General features: G+C 44.5%; 2 protein-coding genes across 2 annotated transcripts in view; both read left to right on the top strand.

The window, feature by feature from the left end:
• The window catches only part of LOC310756460 (uncharacterized protein), a 133,414-nt gene that overhangs the window by 19,543 nt on the left and 91,002 nt on the right, over positions 1-22,869 (top strand). The window lies entirely within an intron of this gene.
• On the top strand, positions 801-22,403 carry LOC310756673 (uncharacterized protein). The gene is made up of 3 exons (XM_083601207.1): positions 801-923; positions 2,624-2,797; positions 19,524-22,403. Exons 2-3 carry the CDS (start codon positions 2,665-2,667, stop codon positions 21,386-21,388), a joined length of 1,998 nt encoding a protein of 665 aa, XP_083457333.1. The 5' UTR covers positions 801-923; positions 2,624-2,664; the 3' UTR covers positions 21,389-22,403.

Below are 22,869 nucleotides of genomic sequence, written 5' to 3'. Positions count from 1 at the left end.
CGCCAGTCCCCTTGGCCTGACAGCAGAGACGAGCGCCCCAACCCCACAGTCGCCTTTGACTGGGGTCCTTTACCTTTTGAATATCCCAGTGTTACTGTGCGTGGGGGGAGGGTAATCTGCGGGGGGAGGGGCTTCATCCTGCCACGCAAGCCCTGCAGGTGTTGGGTTCCCACTTTGCAGCTTTTTGGAGGCCCCTCCCTTCCCCATCACTGCATCTTCATCTCCTTGTCCTCTCTGCCCATCGGCCTCCCTTGCTCGCTCCTCCGGGAGTCTATTTCTGCGAGTCAAGCGGGGGTCCCACCCCCTCTATGATGGGGGGGGCAGTTCTTCCCTGTTCAGTTCTTCCTGTACTGGATCCTCAGGGATCCTGCACCTCAGCCCACAAGGCCCCTTTTCTGCAAGGTGGTTCTTTGGCCACTTCTTCCCTGCCTCTGGTTTACAGAAAGCTGCGAAATCTGCACATGCCCAGAGTATGGAGGATTTTCAAAACTGTGGTTATGTTTGTTGTGGGGGAAGAAAGGGGGGGAGCTGTGTGCGGACAAAGGTCCAGGGGTCCTTCACCTTCGCCTTCCCTTTGGTGAGCATCGCACGTCAGTTTCCGCAAAGGGGCCCCTGGGGGTGCAGGGCAGGGGAGCATCTCTTGGCCCCCCAGGGAAAGAGAAACGTACGTGTGTGTGTGTGTGTGGAGGGGGGGAGACTTCCAGGATGCACCCTGCTGGTGGGTCCCAGGGAAGGCGCTTTAACATTCACTTATTGAGTCATTTCAAAGATTCCTAGAGAGGACAGGAAGGGGAGGGCGGGGGAGGGCAAGGTCCTCCCGAGCAGAAGCCCCTCCCTGCCCAGTCCCTCCCTGCGAGCAAAGAGGAGGCTGCTTTGTTCTCTCTGCTTTGCAAAAACGTCCTCGGTGCCCCTCCTGGAATCTGGTGAGTCTCTTCTCTCTTCCCCCTTGGGGTGCAGCGGGGAGAAGGGGGTCCCAGGGCTGCAAGGGGGGAGGCAACCCCCCCGTTCGGCTCATGCATGGGGGGGGAGACCCCCAAGTCAGGGAGCAGAGGGTCCTGCCCCCAAATCCTCTCTGCCAAGCCAGGGAGGGGCTGAGTGTCCAGCAGGTCTGCGACTCTGTTCTTCCTTTGGATCAAGATGCTGCCTTCCCTTTGGGGGAGGAGTTCCCTGGCAAGAAGGGGGGATTAGTGACCACTCTGGGAATTGCAGTCTTTGTCTCCTTGCAACTCTCAGGGTCCTGAACCAATTGTGGCTCCCAGGATTCTTGGGAGGAGTCCCTAGGGCCGGGTGAGATCTGGTTTCCAACCTTGTTAAACATCTGCCCCCTCCCAGCAGAGCAAGTGCACAGACTGGCATGTGCCACTCTTGGGAGCAGGAGCTGCATTCAGCCTTGCTCAGCTCAATATTTTTAGGAAGACCATGCCCCTCCTGCCCTGGCAAGGCACTGGGGTGAAGCTGATCAGCATCCTGTGTGAATGATAATAATAACAATAGTATTTACCTGCCACTCATCTGACTGGGTTTCTCCAGACACTCAGGGCAGCACATATAAAAACACAATAAAACATCAAACATTAAAAACGTCATGATACAGGGCTGCCTTCAGATGTCTCCTAAAAGTTGTGTGGTTCTTTATTTCCTTGACATCTGATGGTAGCGTGTACCACAGGGAGGGCGCCACTACCAAGAAGGCCCTCAGCTTGCTTCCCTGTAACTTCTCTTCTTGCACTGAGGGAACCACCAAAAGGCCCTTGGTGCTGGACCTCAGGGTCCAGGCTGAATGATGGGGGTGGAGACGCTCCTTCAGGTGTACAGGACTAAGGCCATTTAGGGCTTTAAAGGTCAGCACCAACACTTTGAATTGTGCTCGGAAACATACTGGGAACCAATGTAGTTCCTTTAGGAGTGGTCTTACATGGTTCCAGCAGCCACTCCCAGTCACCAGTCTAGCCTCCGCATTCTGCAGAACACTAAGTGAATGACACAGAAGTTGCTGCAGACTAAAGTTAGAAAAGCTTTAATTGCTACAAATGGTATAAGGAAACATGATATGGAATTAAGGGAAAAGATGGTGTTGACCTGGAGTGGTTAGAAAATTTCTGGTCTCTCCCCGAGTGCCACGGGCCCTGCTCCAAAGAGAGCTTCTCTAAAGAAAGCACAACCAAAAATCACTCCATTTTGCGTGAATAAGGAAAATGCTCTAATGATGAGCAGAAAGAGGTTTGGGGCCCAGCCAGCTCAACTGCTAAGGCATCTCTTGCATTGAGACGTGGGGGCACCTACATGTACTAGCTATTCGGCTGTATTGTGCCCATGCTCTGGGGTTGCAGTTTTCAGGCTTGGGGACAGCATGGTGCCTGGTTTTTGCCCCAAGTTCTATCCGTAAGCCCCACTGAGTTCAATGGGGTCTACTCTCAGGTCACTAGTGTGCATACCATGCCATCCTTAAGAAGTGGGGTGAGGTGCAAACAGATTAAATGGGAATCACTGGAGATGTTGCAAATGGGGTTTCTGTTGGGAAGGGGCTGCCCCATTTGTGCTTATCCAGGAGCAGGGGAATATCTAGGGCAGGGGAATCCCTGCAGGGCCTCTGAGGCTCCCTTTGCTTCTTCCTCTCTCCCAGGACCCTGCAGCTCGTGGTGGCTTTTCGACTCCTCAGGAAGGATGAAAGAGACTGAATCTGTAAACCTAGCGAGGATGGAAGGGGGAAGATGGACAGTTGACCTGGTCAGGTTGTCTCCTGCATCCCTCTTTACAGCCTCTGAGCGTTCCCTCCCAGGGACCTCCGAGATATCTGGTTAGTCCCAGGGGAGGGGAGATGGGGACATGGATGGATGGAGCCCTAGAGGCATCGGGGCTTGCTCAGCTTGGGGGTGGGGGGAGGCAGGCAGGCGGATGGAGATTGAGAAGTTGGGCACCTTTTTGGGCTCCTCCACCTGCCTTCCTGCGCCTTTGACATGCAGGCAATTTGAGCTAGGAATACATCACAGCTCCCCGGCCACCGTGATGTATTGGCGCCAGTACTGTGCTCTAAATGCCCTACCAATGTCAGATAACTCACTGATCCGTCGCGCAGCACTAGAAGCCATGATTCTTTAAATTACCTGATCCTAATTTCAGGATTGACTGCAGATGGGGCCTCTGTGTTTTGACTTTTTCTTTTCTTTTAGGAATAATTTTTCATTTTTTTAAAAAAACAAGGATCATATAGGACTAATAAATGATATAAATATGTAGACTGAGTCTTCTCAGTCTTCTCATGTGATTCGGGTGGCGAACCTATTTGGGCTCGTCCGCAAATACAGATGGATCCTGATAGATTCCGACAAGCCTTGCGGGACCCTGCTCCTCCTGGCGACTCATTAGATGACCTTGTTGAGGACTGGAATAACCGGCTCTTGGCAGCCATTGATGAGATCGCACCTAAGCGCCCTCTGCGACCCCATCGAAACCGGGCCCCTTGGTTTACTGAGGAGCTCCGGAAAATGAAGCGGGATCTCAGACGGCTAGAGCGAGTATGGCGGCGGACTCGTGACGGAGCCACAAGAACATCTTATAGGACGCTTATGAAAGCCTATGAGATGGCTATGAAAGCTGCTAAGAAATCTTACTTTGCAGCTTCCATTGTTACGAAAAAGGAGCAATGCTGCTGAGTGCTCCAGGTGGCTGGAATGGTAAACAGGAAGCTGATGTTATTGGATTGTACCGTGGGAACCAGGGACAGTCTGTAAAGTGCTCTGAGAGCCGGATGTTAGCTCAGAGTGTCACATGACCCTGTACTGGAAGTACATGGGTGGAGTTATTTTCTCTCTGCTGTGGGTATCAGAGGGTGCAGACATGTTGTTCTCTGCACTGAGGAAAGACAGAAATAAAGGCATGTAAATACATTTCTGTCTGTCTCTTTCCCCTCCCTGGGGATGGCAGGGAGTGAGGGAGGAGGAGAGTGGCTGTGTTCTTCTCACGTTTGAAGAAGGATCGGCCGATAAAGACCTCGCCTTGTCTAGCCGGGAGTCGCTGACGGGGGAGGCCAACAAGAAATCAAGCCGGGCACCTGGATAGAGTGCCAAATTTCCTCTGACTGACAAGGCTTGATTCAACATATGGTAGCAAACGCTGCTGGTTATCTGATCCATGGGAATCAGCATGAGAGGTGAGAGGTTGATGGATCGTGTGCCATCCTCTGCACCAAGGAAAGAAGATAACGTCTGCAATTGCAGCCAGAAGCTGAACAGACGGCTGGCCCCAAGAGGGGGTGTTTTCCAAGCAACGGAGCCCCAAAAAGGTATGCTGAATATCGGGCTAAAAGTGTGAATGCAGATTGATTTATTCTCTGGTTCACGAGAGCTGCGTTTGGCAAAACAAGCTCTGAAAGAAAGGCTTGCATACCAGAAATTCCTGTGGTGAGATAAGGATTCCCGTCCCGGGGAAGGTTGCTAAGCAACGACAGTAGGGCAGTGGAAAACTACTGACACCTGGGGCTGGCTCAGTCAGAGCCGGGAAAGCGAAAGTTGTTTTGACTTTCAGACAGCTTGGAGATTGCCTGCCTGGGAGAGAGGCAGAAAAACAGCTCAAAAGAGCTTTTGGGATTTTACTAGCTCGAGAGTGCAGAGCTGTGACTTGAGTTCAGCATGGATGCCAAGAAGGGGGGAGTGCCCCTGAGTGCCGTGGTTCAGGATGAACACAGCCGGCATGCTGCACTGGAGGTGAAGGACAGGGGGAGGGAAGAACGGAGTTCTAATTCCCCCACTGATGTTGCTACTGGAGAGGATGCTGTAGCTTTGAACGTTGTCCGATGCTACAATTGCGGACAGGCTGGGCATCTTCAGCGGAGCTGTAAGAAGCCACGCCAGCCGAAAGGAGCGAAGGGCCGCTCAGCAAAGCCTGAGGCGTCAGGCAAAGGTCATACCAAGCCTATGGTGGAACCTGCAAGGGCTTTGATGGCGAAAGGAACCACGCCAGATGTTGGGAACGCGTTTATTATCGACACTGCAGCGACGGTTCATATGTCCCCGCACAGAGGACTCTTTTCGACGTTTAAGAAGCAAAGCTTCGCTGTGGAACAAGCCAACGGTCAGAAGCTGGAGGCGACTGGGGTTGGATCTGTGTATCTTAAGAGTCTGAACTTGACAATACACAATGTTTACTTGGTTCCTGAATTGAAGTTCAATCTGCTGAGTGTTTCGCAGATTGCAAAGAAAGGACTGAAACTGTCCTATGATGATAAGAGCTGCGAGATCTTCAAAGATGGAGAGTTATATCTTTCTGCCAGACAGAAAGGTGGACTGTATTTGTTGGACTTTGACCAAAGTGATTACATGGAATGTAATTCTGAGTCTAACATGATTTCTCTTGCAGGTGTGACCAAAACGAGCGCCAAGAAGGTGGCCAGGGTCGACAGAGCGTTTCAGCGGGTGTATGCTGATGTGATTGGTCCTCTAGAACCATCTAGAGGCAATGCAAGATATTATCTTGTGTGTGTGGATCATTTCTCTAACTTTGTCTGGGTTTATGTGTTAAAGAAACCACAGGAAGCCTTGGAGAGGTTTCAGGAGTTTTGTGACAAAGTTCAGAGTATGCATGATGCTAACATTGATTGTCTATTCACAGATGAGAAGCAGATTTTTCTTTTACAGGATTTCCAGAGGTTCCTGCACAAGAAAGGGATTAGACACAAGGTTGCTGTTTCAGCGGAAGCGTGGAACAGGGGTGCCTGTGTACGGGTGAACAGAGAATTGCAAAAGGGGATGGAAGCGCAATTGCTTAGTTCACATCTGCCACATGAGTTCTGGGCGGAGTCACTCATGTCGTTTTGTCATGCATGGGTGAGAAAGGTTTCGAAAGAGTTGGGAAGTTCTCCTTTTGAGAAACTGTTCCAGAGAAAACCTTCTGTTGCCCATTTCAAGGTTTTTGGGTCTCATGTGAGGACAGAAGCTCCAGGTGGAGTAAAGAATGCCAGAGGCATTTTTGTGGGATATGAAAAGGGTCTCTACAGAGTAATTTTGTCTGAATCTGGTCAGGTGATTCTCACAAAATTTCTAGAGAGTGCTCCTGAAAAGGAGAGAGTCATAGTGCACACATTTCCCACAGAGGACGATTCAGATGATGATGGTGACTTCACAGAGTACAGTGGTACTGAGAGTGACAGTGATAGCTCAGAGAGCTCAGTTGTCACAGTCATTGAGAGGAAATCTCACACAATGGATAGACCTTCACAGGTGAAGGATGAACCACTGTTTGCTGTTGGAACTGGTTCTCCTAAGAGTCCTGAGACAGAACCAGTGAGCAGAGAGGATCAGCACCTCATACGCAGGTCTGAGAGAGTCACAAAGGGTGAACCACCCAAAAGGTACTCAGAAGAGTATGCTAATTTAGCTGTTGCATGTGTTGCTGTTGTACACAACCGAGGACAGGTTGGAGCTGTGTCTAAGTCAGAGACAAAGACACAACAGAGAGTTGCTAGCCAAGGTAATGCAGATGCACTCATTCCTTGGAAGCCAGACAACCAGAGAGGTACACTGGGAAAACCAGTGGCGGGTAGTTCCAAGGGTGGAACTGAAACAACAGGGGAGTGTTATGTGTATAACAACTGTTTGTTTCCTTCTCTGGATCACGCTTTGCTTGCCGCAACATGCATTGATTCTTTTGGGGGAGGTTGTTACGAAAAAGGAGCAATGCTGCTGAGTGCTCCAGGTGGCTGGAATGGTAAACAGGAAGCTGATGTTATTGGATTGTACCGTGGGAACCAGGGACAGTCTGTAAAGTGCTCTGAGAGCCGGATGTTAGCTCAGAGTGTCACATGACCCTGTACTGGAAGTACATGGGTGGAGTTATTTTCTCTCTGCTGTGGGTATCAGAGGGTGCAGACATGTTGTTCTCTGCACTGAGGAAAGACAGAAATAAAGGCATGTAAATACATTTCTGTCTGTCTCTTTCCCCTCCCTGGGGATGGCAGGGAGTGAGGGAGGAGGAGAGTGGCTGTGTTCTTCTCACGTTTGAAGAAGGATCGGCCGATAAAGACCTCGCCTTGTCTAGCCGGGAGTCGCTGACGGGGGAGGCCAACAAGAAATCAAGCCGGGCACCTGGATAGAGTGCCAAATTTCCTCTGACTGACAAGGCTTGATTCAACATCCATTGCATCCGCTAGCTCTCGCCCGGCACAACTTTTTAGATTAATTAGATCAAAAACGTCCTTAGGAGGACAACCAAATTTAAGCACAAATTTGACCCACAGCTGTGAGGCATTCGCAAGCTTTTTTGCGGAGAAAGTCCTCTTGCTCCGCCGTGACCTCCCTGCCAATTTAGATACAGTGACTGAACTGGAGGCCCCTCGACTGACTTCAGGTCCAGTGTTAGACCATTTCGATCGGATACTCCCTGCTGATGTGGATAGATTCCTCCAAGTTGGTAGGCCCACCACCTGCCTCCTTGATCCGTGCCCATCTTGGCTGATTATGGAGTGTCCAGATGTTGTGCGGACCCCCCTGGTTGAAATTATCAATTTGTCCCTTGACACGGGGACATTCCCAGGGGAACTGAAGGAAGCAGTAGTGTGTCCACTCTTAAAGAAAACTTCATTAGATCCCTTAGACCTATCCAATTACCGCCCAGTTTCAAATCTTCCATATCTGGGTAAGGTAATTGAGAGAGCAGTTGCTGAACAGCTTGGTAGGTTTCTGGAGGAAACATCGGCTTTAGATCCATTTCAGTCCGGTTTCCGTCCTGGTTTTGGGACCGACACAACTCTGGTTGCCCTAACAGATGATCTCCGTAGACAACTGGATCGAGGCGGGTCAGGACTGCTGATGCTTTTAGATTTGTCAGCAGCCTTTGACATGGTTGATCATGATCTTCTGGACCACCGCCTTGCAGATGTGGGGATACAGGGCATAGTCCATAACTGGCTGTGCTCTTTTATCTCTGGTCAGGGACAGAGGGTGGCACTAGGGAGGGAAATGTCGTCACGCCATTCCTTGGTGTGTGGAGTGCCGCAGGGTGCAATTCTCTCCCCGATGCTTTTTAACATCTTTATGCGCCCCCTTGCCCAGATTATCCAGAGCTTTGGGCTGGGCTGTCACCAATATGCTGATGACACTCAGCTCTATCTGCTGATGGATGGCCACACCGACTCGGCCCCGAACACACTGACCAGATGCTTGGAAGCTGTGGCTGGATGGTTTCGTGGGAGCTGATTGAAACTAAATCCTTCGAAGACAGAGGTCCTATGGCTGGGTCAGGATGGCATGGGGATGAGAGACCAACTCCCTTCTCTTGCAGGGGCCCAATTAGTGCCATTGCCTTCCGTTAAGAGTTTGGGTGTAATCCTTGACGCCTCCCTTTCCATGGAGGCGCAAGTTACAGCAACAGCCAAGGCGACATTTTTCCACCTTCGCCACATCAAGCAGTTGGTCCCTTACCTTTTCCGCCCTGACCTGGCCACAGTGATCCATGCGACGGTCATCTCCAGGCTTGACTACTGTAATTCGCTCTATGCGTGGCTGCCCTTGAAGCTGACCCAAAAACTCCAGAGGGTGCAGAATGCTGCAGCGAGGCTCCTCACGGGGTCTCTGCCATGGGAGCATATTCACTCAGTGCTTTTCAAACTGCACTGGCTCCCGGTAGAGTACAGGGTTAGATTTAAGGTGCTGCTTTTGACCTTTAAAGCCCTTCACGGCCTAGAACCCTCGTACCTACGAGACCGCCTCTCCCGGTATGCCCCACGGAGAGCCTCAAGGTCCATAAATAACAACACCCTAGTGGTCCCAGGCCCTAAGGAAGTTAGATTGGCTTCAACCAGAGCCAGGGCCTTTTCAACTCTGGCTATGGCCTGGTGGAACGCTCTGCCTCATGAGACCAGGGCCCTGCAGGATCTGATTTCTTTCTGCAGGGCCTGTAAGACAGAGTTGTTCCGCCTGGCCTTTGGCTTGGAGCCAATTTGATTCCCTCCCTCTCTTTCTTTTTTCCTTTCCTTCTCCTCCTGTGATGAGGCTACATGTTTCAATATTTTAATGTTGTATTTTAATTTTGTTTTTAAGTTGTAATCATTCAACTTGTTTTTATTATTGCTTGTAAGCCGCTCTGAGCCCAGCCTTGGCTGGGGAGGGCGGGGTATGAATAAAAATAAAAATAATAATAATAATTATTATTATTCTCAAAACTAGCAGAATAAATTTGCAGGAATATCTGTAATATATGGTTCATCGTTAGTGGTCAGTTTATGAGTTCTGAGTTCATGAATTGGTTTAAATTGGGGGGGGGGAGATAGGAGAGAACAGAGTACATTCAACATCTCCTAGCCGAATGCCTAGTCAGGAGCTCTTGTGGCTGTTGTGCTTGGATTAAGTGTGAGTCATAGTCATTTTTCCTCTACTGTTACCAATGAAACAATATAGAGTTGATCTCCTCATGAACATGGGAGTGTGGTTCTAAGTGAAGAAAGTGATTTATAAATTTAAATTGAGACCAACCAGATTGAGGTAAATGCTGATGGGGAGTGTGCAAATGAAGATGTTGCTTTTTGTTGAGGCATGGAGATTGCTGGATCCTGACGAGAGAGCTCTGCATAAGGAAGTCAAGGAGGGGAATCGTGGAATCATGCACCCTCGGTGAAACTCCCTGTTAGATCATAAGATCAGTTTTGAAATTCTATACATACCTCTATGTGATGAACCTCCACTATTTGGATGGAGACCAACAGCATCTGGGATTCTAACATCCACACCGTGAGCCCTGAATGGAGGGATATCGACTGGTTTCTCTGTGAATATTCTTTGTCTAGTCATGCCTTTTTAAACAATGACCAGATTTGCCTGAACTCCCCAGACCTTCTTAAATGTCGGCTTGAGAGTTTTTAGGGAAGTTCAAGTAACTTCTGTCAGGTTTGTTGTTTTTGCTTCTTTTTTTTACACTTTATTTATTATTAATGTTGCAATACATATATGAAATCTTTACATATTGATACATATACATTATATTCGTAAATTCACATTTTCACATTTCATTATGTACCAACATTTATCCATTACTTATTTCTTGCTCTGTTACAGATAGGTAGCCGTGTTGGTCTGCCATAGTCAAAACAAAAAAATTTTTTTCCTTCCAGTAGCACCTTAAAGACCAACTAAGTTAGTTCTTGGTATGAGCTTTCGTGTGCATGCACACTTCTTCTTATTTCTTGCCCTGTGTCTTCCCTCCATCCGTACGTGACTTCCTTGTTATTATTTTGTAACTTTATTATTGAGTTCGTAATTTTGTATCTTAATAATTAAACATTCAATCTTATATATTAGCTTAGCTTAGCTTAACGTAACTTTGTGAAATCAGTCTATACAGATAAATAAATTTCCATTCCTGTTTGAGATTTTTATTAGATTGCATTCTAATTGTTGCCATCATTTTTGCTAATTCAATCATTTCAAAAAAATTATTTTGCCAATCTTTCAATGTTGGTGCTTCTTCTGATTTCCAATATTTTGCAATCAATAACCTTGCGGCAGCTGTTGCATAAAAAAAATTCTCTTCATGTCTTTTGGGATGTCATTTGTTATAATTCCTAAAAGGAATGTTTCCGGCTTCTTACCAATTGTTGTTTTAAACATTTTTTTCAGTTCCTCATGTTGTATATTTCCCCAAAATTTCTTAATTTTATCACACCCCCACCATACATGATATAAGGATCCCTCTGATACCTTACATCTCCAACACAGATTCAATGTTAGTTTATAATTTTTAGCCAGTTTTAGTGCCATCTATACATCATTTTCATTATATTTTCCTTTAACACTGTACATGCAGTGAACTTGACCCCTTTCCTCCATAACCTCTCCCAATCTTCAAACATTATGTTGTGTTCCACATCTCTTGCCCAGTCTATCATCACAGATTTAACTTGTTCATCCTTTGTATGCCATTCCAACAATAAATTATACATTTTAGACAAATTTTTAACTTTAAAGTCCAACAACTCCGTTTCCAACTTAGTTTTTTCAGAAGCAAAATCATTTTTCTTATCTAATTTATACAGTTCATTAATCTGGTGATGTAGCCAATTTATTTTATCTTTAATTTGATCAAATGGTTTTAATTTATATCCTTCTTTATCTTCCAGTAACAGATCAGCGTATCTCAACCACTTGGTTTCCATATTTAACTTTTTGGGGGCCTTTGCCTCCATTGGCGAAAGCCATCTGGGTGTTTTCCTCTCTAAGAGATCTTTGTATTTTAGCCAAACATTATATAGAGATTTTCTAATTACATGATTTTTAAAACCATTGTGGGCCTTTACCTTGTCATACCATAGATAAGCATGCCATCCAAACACATTGCCAAATCCCCCCAAGTCTAAAACATCAGCATCATCTAGTTGTATCCATTCCTTAACCCAGCAGAGAGCTGCAGCCTCAAAATAAATCTTCAAATCTGGCAGGGAGAACCCCCCTTTTTCTGTTGAGTCCACTAGTAATCTATACTTAATTCTGGGTCCCCCCCCCCCCGCCAGATAAATCTTTAGTAAAGCTTTCTGCCATTCTTTAAAACATTTCACATTGTCAATAATTGGGAGGGCTTGAAACAAAAAGAAACATCTTTGGCAATACATTCATCTTAATCACAGAAATCCGGCCCATTAATGACAATTTTAAATTCGACCAAATCGCTAAATCTCTCTTGATTTCATTCCATAATTTCTCATAGTTATCTTTGTATAAATTCAAAATTTTCACCGACAAATTAACCCCCAGATATTTAACTTTTTTCACAAAAAGTAGGCCCGTCTTTTCTTGTAGTAATTTCCTTTCCTCGTCCAGATTTTTCTCTAATACTTTGGTTTTGCTCTTATTTAACTTAAATCCTGCTACCTGTCTGAACTCCTGTATCATCTCCAGTGCTTTTACTGCACTGGAGTCTGGATCTTGTAATGTCAACACCAAGTCATCTGCAAAGGCTTTTAATTTATACTGTTTGGATCCTACTACTATACCTTTAATTTGTTCATCTTTCCTTATCATACTTAACAAGACCTCCAGGACTGAAATAAAGAGCAGAGGGGAAAGTGGGCACCCTTGCCTGGTACCCTTCTCAATTCTAATTTCCTCTGATACCACATTATTTACTATAATTTTAGCTTTTTGTTCCTGATAGATCGCATTAACACCGTTTAAAAACTCTTGACCAACCCTAATACTTTCTAAATTATGTGTCATAAAACTCCAAGATACATTATCAAAGGCCTTCTCCGCATCAATAAACATTAACATTGCTTTACAATTTTTTCTTGCTTCCAACTTTTCCAAAATATCTACTATATTCCTAATATTATCCTTCATATGTCTTCCAGGCAGAAAACCTGCCTGGTCCTTATGGATATATTCTGACATGACCTTCTTCAGCCTGTTGGCCAATTTATTAGCAAAAAATTTGTAATCCACATTAAGTAGAGAGATTGGTCTATAATTTTTGACATTAGCTCTATCTTGATCTTGTTTTGGATATTTGGCTAATATTTCCTCATTTTCTTCTATTTCTTTTCTAATTTGATACATTTTCTTTTCTCTATTTCTTTTATGAATCACATTTTGTTGAATATAAAATCTTCTTATACCAGCTTTTCTCACCTCCCATATTATTCTACTATCTGTATCTTGCTCTTTATTAATTTGGAAGAATTCTCTAGGTAATTCCTGTGCTTTACCTAGAATCTTTTCATCATTAAATTTTTTTTTCATTCATTCTCCATCTTCTTTTTACCTTTCTGTTATCTCTTAATTCCAGTGTAACTGAATTATGATCTGTTAGTAGTCTAGGTTGTATTTCTGTTTTTGTTTTTTCTTAACATTAAATTATTTGAGATCCAGATACCATTGATCCTTCTTGCTGATTTTTTTGCCTGTGAATAGTGTGTGAACTGTTTCTCTAGTGGATGTTTATATCTCCTAACATCTTTTAAATTTAAATTTTCAACCATTTGGGAAATAGTGTGTGGAAGTCTACCACCTTTTGACTTCTTTGTTGTGTTGGTGCAATCATATTCCAATGAGGTGACTCTGTTGAAGTCACCTAATAGAATAATCTCATCATCTATATATTCTAATAATTTATCTTGCACTATTTTAAAATACTGTGATTTATTCCCATTTGGCGCATAAATCCCTACCACCACAATTTTTTCCATCCCTTTTTCCAATAGTAACTCCAATAATCTGCCTTTCTCATCCTTGAAAATTAGTTTCGTCTCTATTTGAGGGTTTATATATGTTACAATACCTCTTTTCTTTCTGGGATCTGATGATATAAATTCTGTTCCTAGCTTCTTGTTTATCAATACCCTTCTATGTCTTTTCGCTACATGGGTTTCTTGCAAATATACAACATCCCATCTTCCCTTTTTCATAATATACTCTATTTATTTCTTTTCAATTTACTATTAAGACCATTTACATTCCAAGAAATTATGTTCATCAGTCTCTATTCAATTTTATCTAATTTGTTTACTATGTTAAAATTCTAAATTCAAATGAATTAATTCTATTGTTCTTATCTAACAATTGTCCTTCTGCATTGAGGTTTCTATTCTCTCCCTTCCGACTCCTCTTTTCTTTCCGTTGATGCTTCTCCTCCAAGCTCCTTTTTATACTTTCTCCAAAATTTTGCCATTTCTTCTATTGATCTTAGTTATTTTCTTCTTTCTTTTAACGTAAATGTCAGATGTTCTGTTCATCAATTACTAATTTACATTGGCTTCTTTTTGAAATATTTTGTCTTTGAATAGCCTTGAGTTTAAAAACACTAGGCAATCTCCTGGGCCTTTGTACATGTTTGATCTTTCTGATCTGATCCTAAATATTTTGTCCACATCCATTAATAATTTGTCTTCCTGTACTCCCATCCACTTTGCTAACTCTTGGATTATTTTATTCTCAATTTGTTCATTTTGGGATTCAGGAATTCCTCAAAAGTGCAAAACCATTTGATGCTGATACATGTCCAAGATGGCAATCTGATCTAATAATTGCTCTTGTGCCTTCTTTATCTCTGTTTTTTTTATAAATATTTTTTTATTAACAGGCCAATCAAATCACATTAATTCCAAATCACATTAGTTCCAAATTATACAGCCAAATTTTTAAAATTTTATTGGGGGTACCCATACTTCGCGCTCCGAAAGGGATCCAAACATCACTCTTGCTGCTGCTTTAATTTCACAATTCTGTCCAGATAGTCTCTTTATTATTTTCCTCATCTTCTTGTTGTAATCATATATTCCTTTCTTTGTGATCTCTGATATTCTTCACAAGCGGGTTGGAAACAAACATATCCTGTGTGGATTTTACAATGTCCAGGAACCATATCACATAAAGGACAGCCACCATTTCCACCCTCCATAAAAAACATTCCTACAGTCTGTCCGTTGATTTCCACCGGCCTGCGTATCTGTATCTCAGGGGGCCCTGCCGGGTCAAATTCACATTCCGATCACCATACATTCACATTCCAATGACCACGGTCTTCCTCCCCCCGTCCTCCTGCAGGCAGGCCGTCTTGACAAGTCTCCATTTTGAAACTGCATCACAAAGCTTTCCTTCCATTCCCGATTTTCCCACCAGTCCTCTCTTTGATCTATAATTCAATTCCACACAGTTTTTAATCTCCAGCTTGTGATTCATAATTTGCAACAATCTTTCTCTCTGGGAGGGAGGATTATTGGGTACTCACATAAGACGAAAAAAAGAAAAGTTTTTTCCTCCCCCCCTTTCCGTTTCAGTCCGACATACCAGTCTTTTAATGATGAGTCTTCACTTGATTTATTGACCAGCCCATTGCTCCGCACACAGAGATCCCATTAATCAGCAGTCTTTACTCCCTATCTTCACTTGAAGTATGTGCATTTGCTTCTTTATCCAATTATATATTTCGAAGTGATGCAAACCAGTGCGCAATCACAGATAGCGTCCGGGAGAGCGACCCTGCCCAAGGGCTTTGTGCCAAGTGCCCTCACCCCCTTCTTTCAAATCCCGGGGGGGAATTATGGACACAGCTGGCAAGGCAGTCTCCCCCATCCCCTTGGGGGGGGGCAAGGGAGGCTGCATACTCCCATATCAGCCTCTTAATTACCTCGTGTGGGGTCGGAGAGATGTTATTGTCGGCCATCTTCCAATGCGCCCCCTGGTGGCCCCCTGCCTTCTTTATCTCTGTTATGTCATCTGGTATAATCTCCTGTTTTTTCCTCAGGTCTTTATTTTCATCCTGAATCCGTTTGGACATTTCTTCTTGTTTATTTGTCTTGATTTTTACCGTATTTTTCGCACCATTGGACGCACCGGAGCAATAGACGAACCTAGTTTTTAGAGGAAGAAAACAAGTAAAAAATATTCCGAATCAAATGTTGTATAAACTACTGTATTTAATAAACAACCAGTATATCAGAATCATATTACAGCCATGTAAAGTGAACAGCAGCCAACAATGGCATTAAGAACCATCATCACTGTCATTAACAAATGAAGAGAGACTTTAAAGTTTGAGTACTCTTCTAGTCTTCTGTGAACCCCAAGAACTCATCACTGCTAGAGTCAGAATTTGTGGAGCTCAGTTGCTCACAATCACTGACATCACTTTCTTCGCTATCTTCATGTAAAATACCATCTTCGTTACCATCCAAAGCATTGCTAATGCCACATTTTTTGAATGACCGGACAACGATTTCCTCCTTCACTGAGTGCCATGATGTTTTCACCCATTCACAAACTTGAGTGATAGTGGGCCTCTTCATTCGTCCAGTGGGTGTTAGATCATGATTACCAGCAGCCATCCATTTGTTCCACTCTTCTCGCATAAAGATCTTAAATGGCTTGTTGATGGAAACATTGAGAGGTTGCAACTGGCTGGTAAGACCTCCAGGAATTACAGCTAGATGAGTCTTCACTTCTTTAAAGCACTTTTTTGTAGTTTCGCTAATATGTGCTCTAAAGTGGTCAAGTACTAATAAGGCAGGTTTTTTCAAAAGCCCTCCAGGACGTTTGGACCACACTTTTTCAACCCATACTCTTATTCCATTTTCGTCCATCCATCCTTTCTCATGAACATGTACAACAACTCCTCGTGGAATCACTTCTTTTGGAAATGTTTTCCTTTTGAAAATTAACATAGGTGGCAATTTGGTGCCATCTGCACAGCAAGACAACACAACAGTGTAATGGGTTTTCTCATGTCCAGAGGTTTTCATGGCGATAGTTTTGGCACCTTTCCGATCAACAGTCCTATTTGATGGCACATCAAAGGTTAGAGGGACTTCATCCATATTCCCAATCTGGCCAATTTCAAATCCATTTCTCTTCCTAGCATCAATTACAAATTTATGAAAAGACAGAATCTTAGATTTATATTCTTCTGGCATTTTTTGTGCAGTTCTAGTTTTAGTGCGCATAGCAAGGCCACATCGCTTCATAAATCTGTAGCACCATGATGGTGAGCCAGTAAAATCGTGAATGCCTTTCTCTAAAGCAATGCGTTTGGCTTCATATATTATCATTTTTGTAGAGACTGCGAAGCCTTTATTCCGCTGTTTTGTGATCCATTCTTTCATGGCAATGTCCATCTGTGGCCACTTTGCAGCATGTCCACGAAAAGTGTGCTTGCTTTTATCTGCTTTTTGCAGCTGATCCTCCTGTTTCCTCCACTGTCTTATCATTTTTTCAGTTGGAGGTGGTCCAAAATGTCTCTCTGCTGCTCTGTTTCCATGCTCCTTAGCATATTTTACTACCTCTAGTTTAAAAGGAATCTTATATGCTAGTCTTTTATGCTTTATCATCCTTATCAGAATGGGGGAGGTTTTCTGCAAGAAAATACAGTGGCAAGGAACTATCAGTAATGTACAGTACAGTATCTCCATTGTTTACTATTGGGCGCTTAACTGCCCCCCCCCCAATATTTTTAAGTTGGAAGAGGGAGGGAGAGAGGGAGGGAGGGAGGGAGGGAGGGAAGGAAGGAAGGGAGAGGGAGAGCTCAGCCTGTGGGTCCCCAGATATTGTTGGACTACAACTCCTATCATCCCTCAACTCCCATCTTCCCTGAGCTCTGGCCTTGCTACCTAGAGGCGTTCACATCTGGGGACCCACAGGTTGAGAAGGGCTGAATTGTGGTATGTGATGTGGGGCTTTACTGCCCCCCCCCAATATTTTATTTAAGGTGGAAGAGGGAGGGAGGGAGGGAAAGAAGGAAGAGAGAGGGAGATCTCACATTTCTGGATGTCTGTGGAGGGCAGCTGCCTTGCCTCCTGGAACTGGAGCAAAAGGAGGAAATGCCGGGAATTACCGATACAATAACCTGGGGGAGGGGCGGAAGGGGATGTCCAAATCTTCCGGCTCATTGTAAAGGGCTTCCCCAGCCAGCCCCCTAGAGCGGCTCACCTTGGACTCAATGGAGAAGCCCAGGGCTTCCCCAGCCAGCCCCCTAGAGCGGCTCACAGGACGGAGGGCAAGTTACAGGCAGCCTCTCTGCTGCTCGCTCACCGCCCTGAGCTCCTCCAACTCAAAGGGAATCCCAGGGCTTCCCCAGCCAGCCCCCTAGAGCGGCTCACAGGACGGAGGGCAAGTTACAGGCAGCCTCTCCGCTGCGCGCTGACCGCCCTAAGCTCCTAGCACTGAATGGGGAATCCCAGGGCTTCCCCCAGCCGCCCACGCAGCCTCTCAGCTGCTTGTCGGGCTGAATGGGGAATCCCGGGGTTTCCCCAGCCGCCCACGCAGCCTCTCTGCTGCAACCGGAGCTTGGAGGGGCTGGAGGGGGAAGTCCCAGGACCACACATTCGCTCCATAGGACGCACAGACTTTTCCCCTTAGTTTTTAAAGGAAAAAATGTGCGTCCAATGGTGCGAAAAATACCGTAATTCCTGAACTGTTTTGTCTAGCTACTTATTTTTTATTGTCAGGTCTTTTACCTGACCTTGGAGACCTATTATTATTTTTAAATGTTGTTCAATCTTATTGTTCATTGAATCCGGTTTATCATTTATATTTTTGTTCATGTTGACTATCAAGTCTTTCAAATCTGCATTGGGATCAGTTTCTGCTATTGAAAGTCTCCTACCTTGGGAGCTGGCAGTAACAGTTATTTTAGATTGTATTTTCTTCTCAGCCATCTTGACCTTCCATTTCTTTTTCTTATGTACACAGGTTAATATGCTTTGGCCCAGGTTTGGCTGGTGATGTCTTTAAATAAGACCAGAACATCCAAGTCTGTAATATTTCAAACTGTTGGGATCTGTCAGATATTATTCCCACTATTTAATAATGGAAGAGATAGAGGAGTCGGCTTTAAATACAGAGGATGAGCACATCAACACATTTTGCCTGCACTTTTAAAATTGTCTGCCAGATGGCGCTGTGCACTTTTCCTTCTTTTATTACTAGCCTTGGTTTGTCTTCTGTCCTGGTTCCTAATTCCCAGAATGCTTTTTAACTGTCCTTCCTCTTTCTTTATTTCCTGTTTGCTTTCCAAGGTGAGGGTGAGTCAGCAATTAGCAAGCTGACCCCACCATCTTCATCTGCCCTCAAACCTTTCTCCTTCCTTTGTCTCCTCCCTCCTGGCTCTCAAAACACTCTTGCAGTCCCTCATCATCCTGGCTCTTCCCTCTTTCAATTTCTCTCGTTCTCCCCACCACCTTCGCCACCACTTCTCCCCACGCACCTTCAGTCTGCTTAAACAGCGTTAAACAGGGTTCTTGCAGGTTGGGCAGCTTCTTGCAGGTATTTATTTATTTTCTTTGATATGTTTTGTCTTCTTTTAGTTTAGAACGTAATCCTCACAAAGCTTCTTAGTCCCAATTTATAAAATCACATGAGAATGAACCTCCTTTTTCTAATTCACTCTATGTCACTGTTTTTAATAGAGTTTTACTCCCAGTCTCCCACGTATTGCTATAGTATAGTCTGTTTTAAGGGAGCCAGGGTTGGAGTTTCCAGCTGTAATATTTGGAGAAACCTGGTGCTTCCTCATCTGGGTTTCAGGCATCTCACTGTTAGGAGTGCCCCTTTTTAAGCGCTGGACTATTCCTGCCACCTTCCACTTTTTGTGCCAGCGTACGGAGAGTCTCTTCTAGTGCCGCTTTGGTGCTTTTTTGGCTAGAGACCTCTTCTCTGGCTTTTTTCCAGGGGAGTCTACATCGCCCTCGTTCTCCCCTCACCCCTTTTACAGTGATCGGGTGTGCTCGACTGTATCAGAGCACTTCCCTCGACCCACCACTGAGCGCACCACACAGGGAAGTCTCATTTTTGCTTTTGCTTCTGTCTGCATTTTGTTGACCAAAGAGATGACTGACCTTCAAGATGGATTGGACTCCATGACTGAGCCAAACAAAATCTATCCCAGATAAAAGGCAAGAAATTCCAGCTAAAAAAGGCAGTGAAAATTATAGTAAGGCCTCACATCTAACTCTCCTCAGTTCTTCCTCTATCACAAGCATGCATTAACATTGTTCAATAATCTGGAGCTCCATTTCTTCCTGAAGCTCTAATTAGCTTCTCTCTTCATTGCAGATGGTGATGAATTGGTGGGGAAGAACAAGAGGGACCACAACAGAATCCACATAGCAGAGAAGTCTGATAAATATTCAAAGTGTGGAGAGAACATCCGTCAGAGCTCCCTGTCCACCTCCCATCAAAGAAAGAGCTTAATTCGAAAGAATAGCCTCACTTCCCATCAAAGAATTCATACCGGAGAGAGACCCTATCAGTGCCTTGAATGTGGGAAGAGCTTCACTCGAAAGTACAGTCTCACTTCCCATCAAAGAATTCATACAGAGGAGAAACCGTATCAGTGCTTGGAATGTGGGAAGAGCTTCAGTCGAAAGTACAGTCTCACTTACCATCAAAAAAGTCATACAGGGCAGAAACCCTTTCAGTGCTTGGAATGTGGAAAGAGCTTCATTCACAGACAACATCTCACTTCCCATAAAATAATTCATACCGGGGAGAAACCCTACCAGTGCTTCGAATGTGGAAAGAGATTCAGTCATATGTCACATCTCACTTCCCATCAAAACCTTCATACTGGGGAGAAACCCTATCAATGCCTGGAATGTGGAAAGAGCTTCAGTCACAGGCAGAGTCTCACTTCCCATCAAAACCTTCATACTGGGGAGAAACCCTATCAGTGCCTCGAATGTGGGAAGAGCTTCAGTCACAGGCAGAGTCTCACTTCCCATCATAGAATTCATACCGGGGAGAAACCATATCAATGCCTGGAATGTGGAAAGAGCTTCAGTCACAGGCAGAATCTCACTTCCCATCAAAGAAGTCATACAGGGCAGAAACCCTTTCACTGCTTGGAATGTGGTAAGAGCTTTATTCGAAAGGACAGTCTCACTTCCCATCAAAGAATTCATACCGGGAAGAAACCCTATCAATGCCTGGAATGTGGAAAGAGCTTCAGTCACAGGCAGAGTCTCACTTCCCATCAAATAATTCATACCGGGGAGAAACCCTATCAGTGCTTCGAATGTGGGAAGCACTTCAGTCACAGCCGCAGTCTTGCTTTGCATCAAAGAATTCATACAGGGCATAAACCCTATCGGTGCTTGGAATGCGGAAAGAGCTTCAGTCAGCGCATCCATCTCACTTCCCATCAAAGAATTCATACAGGGCATAAACCCTATCGGTGCTTGGAATGTGGAAAGAGCTTCAGTCAAAAGTCCAGTCTCACTTCCCATCACAGAATTCATACGGGGGAGAAATCCTATCAGTGCTTGAAATGTGGAAAGAGCTTCAGTCGAAAGGACAGTCTCACTTCCCATCACAGAATTCATACGGGGGAGAAATCCTATCAGTGCTTGAAATGTGGAAAGAGCTTCAGTTGCAAGAAAAGTCTCACTTCCCATCAAAGTATTCATACAGGGGAGAAATCCTATCAGTGCTTGGAATGTGGAAAGAGCTTCAGTTGGAAGGAAAGTCTCATTTCCCATCAAAGAATCCATACAGGGGAGAAACCATATCAGTGCATTGATTGTGGAAAGAGCTTTCGTCTGAGTGGTGATCTCACTTCCCATCACAGAATTCACACAGGGGAGAAACCTTTTCAGTGCTTGGATTGTGGAAAGAGCTTTCGTTTGAGGGGTGAGCTCACTTCTCATCACAGAATTCATACAGGGGAAAAACCATATCAGTGCTTGGATTGTGGAAAGAGCTTTCGTCAGAGTGGTGAGCTCACTTCCCATCACAGAATTCATACAGGGGAGAAACCCTATCAGTGCTTGGAATGCAGAAAGAGCTTCAGTCACAGACACCATCTCGCTTCCCATCAAAGAACTCATTCAGGGCAGAAACCCTTTCAGTGCTTAGAATGTGGAAAGAGCTTTCGTCAGAGTGGGCATCTCACTTGCCATCAAAGAATCCATACAGGGTAGAAACCCTTTCAGTGCTTAGACTGTGGAAAATGCTTCCGTCGGAAGGAACATCTCACTTCCCATCAAAGAATTCATACAGGGGAGAAACCGTATCAGTGCTTGGAAAGTGGAAAGAGCTTCAGTCACAGGCAGAGTCTCATTTCTCATCAAATAATTCATACAGGGGAGAAACTGTTGGGTGTAGTGAAGGGTTAACCTTCTATGCCTCGTGCTTGAGGGGACGGGCTTACAAGGGAAGTAAGCCAGGACGTGACGAAAGCAGCTTGGTATGTTGTGAACTGAGTGGAAATCGAAAGCACTGAGTTCAGCCGCTGCAAGGAGAGAGAGAGAGAAGGCAGAGAAAATGCAGCTTAACACGGATGGCTGTTGTGGATTGTAGATACGCTATTTTGTTTCCAATAAAGAGATATTAGGACAGAAGAAACGTCTGGACTGATTTACTGCCCTTTCGACACACAGGCGCTGTGTAATTCTGCTAATGGCTTTACGACCGCTCTAAAGCCACACTGCGTAAACAGAAGCTGCAGAGGCTCGCAGGGGAAGCGTGGCTGGGCGCCAAACAATAAAGCAATAAATCTAGCAACAGAAACCATATCAGTGCTTCGAATGTGGGAAGAGCTTCAGTCACAGCTGCAGTCTCGCTTCGCATCACAGAATTCATACAAGAGAGAAAACTTCTTAGTGTTTGCAATGTGAGAAGAGCTTCAGTCAGAGTGCCACTCTCATGGCCCACCAAATAATTCATACAGCTTGGAAGAGATAGCTCAACTTAGGGACCCAGAACATTTTAGTAACCTTGACTCTAGCTGTAATGCTTAGAGTTTTGTTTCTCCATCTTTTCATCTCCTTTAGTATTTTATGCCATACCTTCTTATAGTTGAATTCTGCAGTCTTGTTAATATTTCTGCAGAGTTTGATGCCTAGGTATTTTATTCTTTTAGACCCCAGGCCCATACCTGTTATGATGTTTATTACTTTTTTTTTGTTACATTCACATTAAAATACATTATTCTGATTTTGTTATATTTACCCCTAATCCAGAATATTCCTCAAAATCTTCTAATATTATCTTTAATTCTTTTATCCCTTCCTTAGGATTTGTTATGATTCCAATAGTATCATCTGCAAACAAATTGATTTTCATCTCCTCTTTCCCAATCCTATAGCCCTCTATCCTTCCACAGTTCCTTATCCTTTCTGCTAGTTGTTCTATAGCCGTTATAAATAGGGACGGCGAAAGAGGACACCCCTGCCGAACGCCTCTGCGTATTGGGATAGTTTGGGAGTGTTTTCTTTCATTATACAGTTGCCCCTAAAGACACATTTTGCTGCACTCCTGAGGATTTCTGGAGTAACTGATCCTTTATTATCTTGAAAAAATTACCTGATCTGCTTTTCCATATACTCTGTCTTGAACTTTTTGTTGTTGTTTAGTCGTGTCTGACTCTTTGTGACCCCATGGACCAGAGCACGCCAGGCAC

This window comes from Podarcis filfolensis (genome assembly GCF_964270895.1).
Source record: "Podarcis filfolensis genome assembly, chromosome: 2".
In the NCBI taxonomy this organism is placed as follows: domain Eukaryota; kingdom Metazoa; phylum Chordata; class Lepidosauria; order Squamata; family Lacertidae; genus Podarcis; species Podarcis filfolensis.
This window is presented reverse-complemented; position numbering and strand designations above follow the sequence as displayed.

What these genes read in the sequence shown, in the direction of transcription:
- LOC310756673 (XM_083601207.1), top strand. Translation starts at nt 2,665, where the DNA reads ATGAAAGAGACTGAATCTGTAAACCTAGCGAGGATGGAAGGGGGAAGA. An exon ending in AGGGACCTCCGAGATATCTG is followed by an intron (nt 2,798 to 19,523) that starts GTTAGTCCCAGG and finishes TCTTCATTGCAG; the next exon opens with ATGGTGATGAATTGGTGGGG.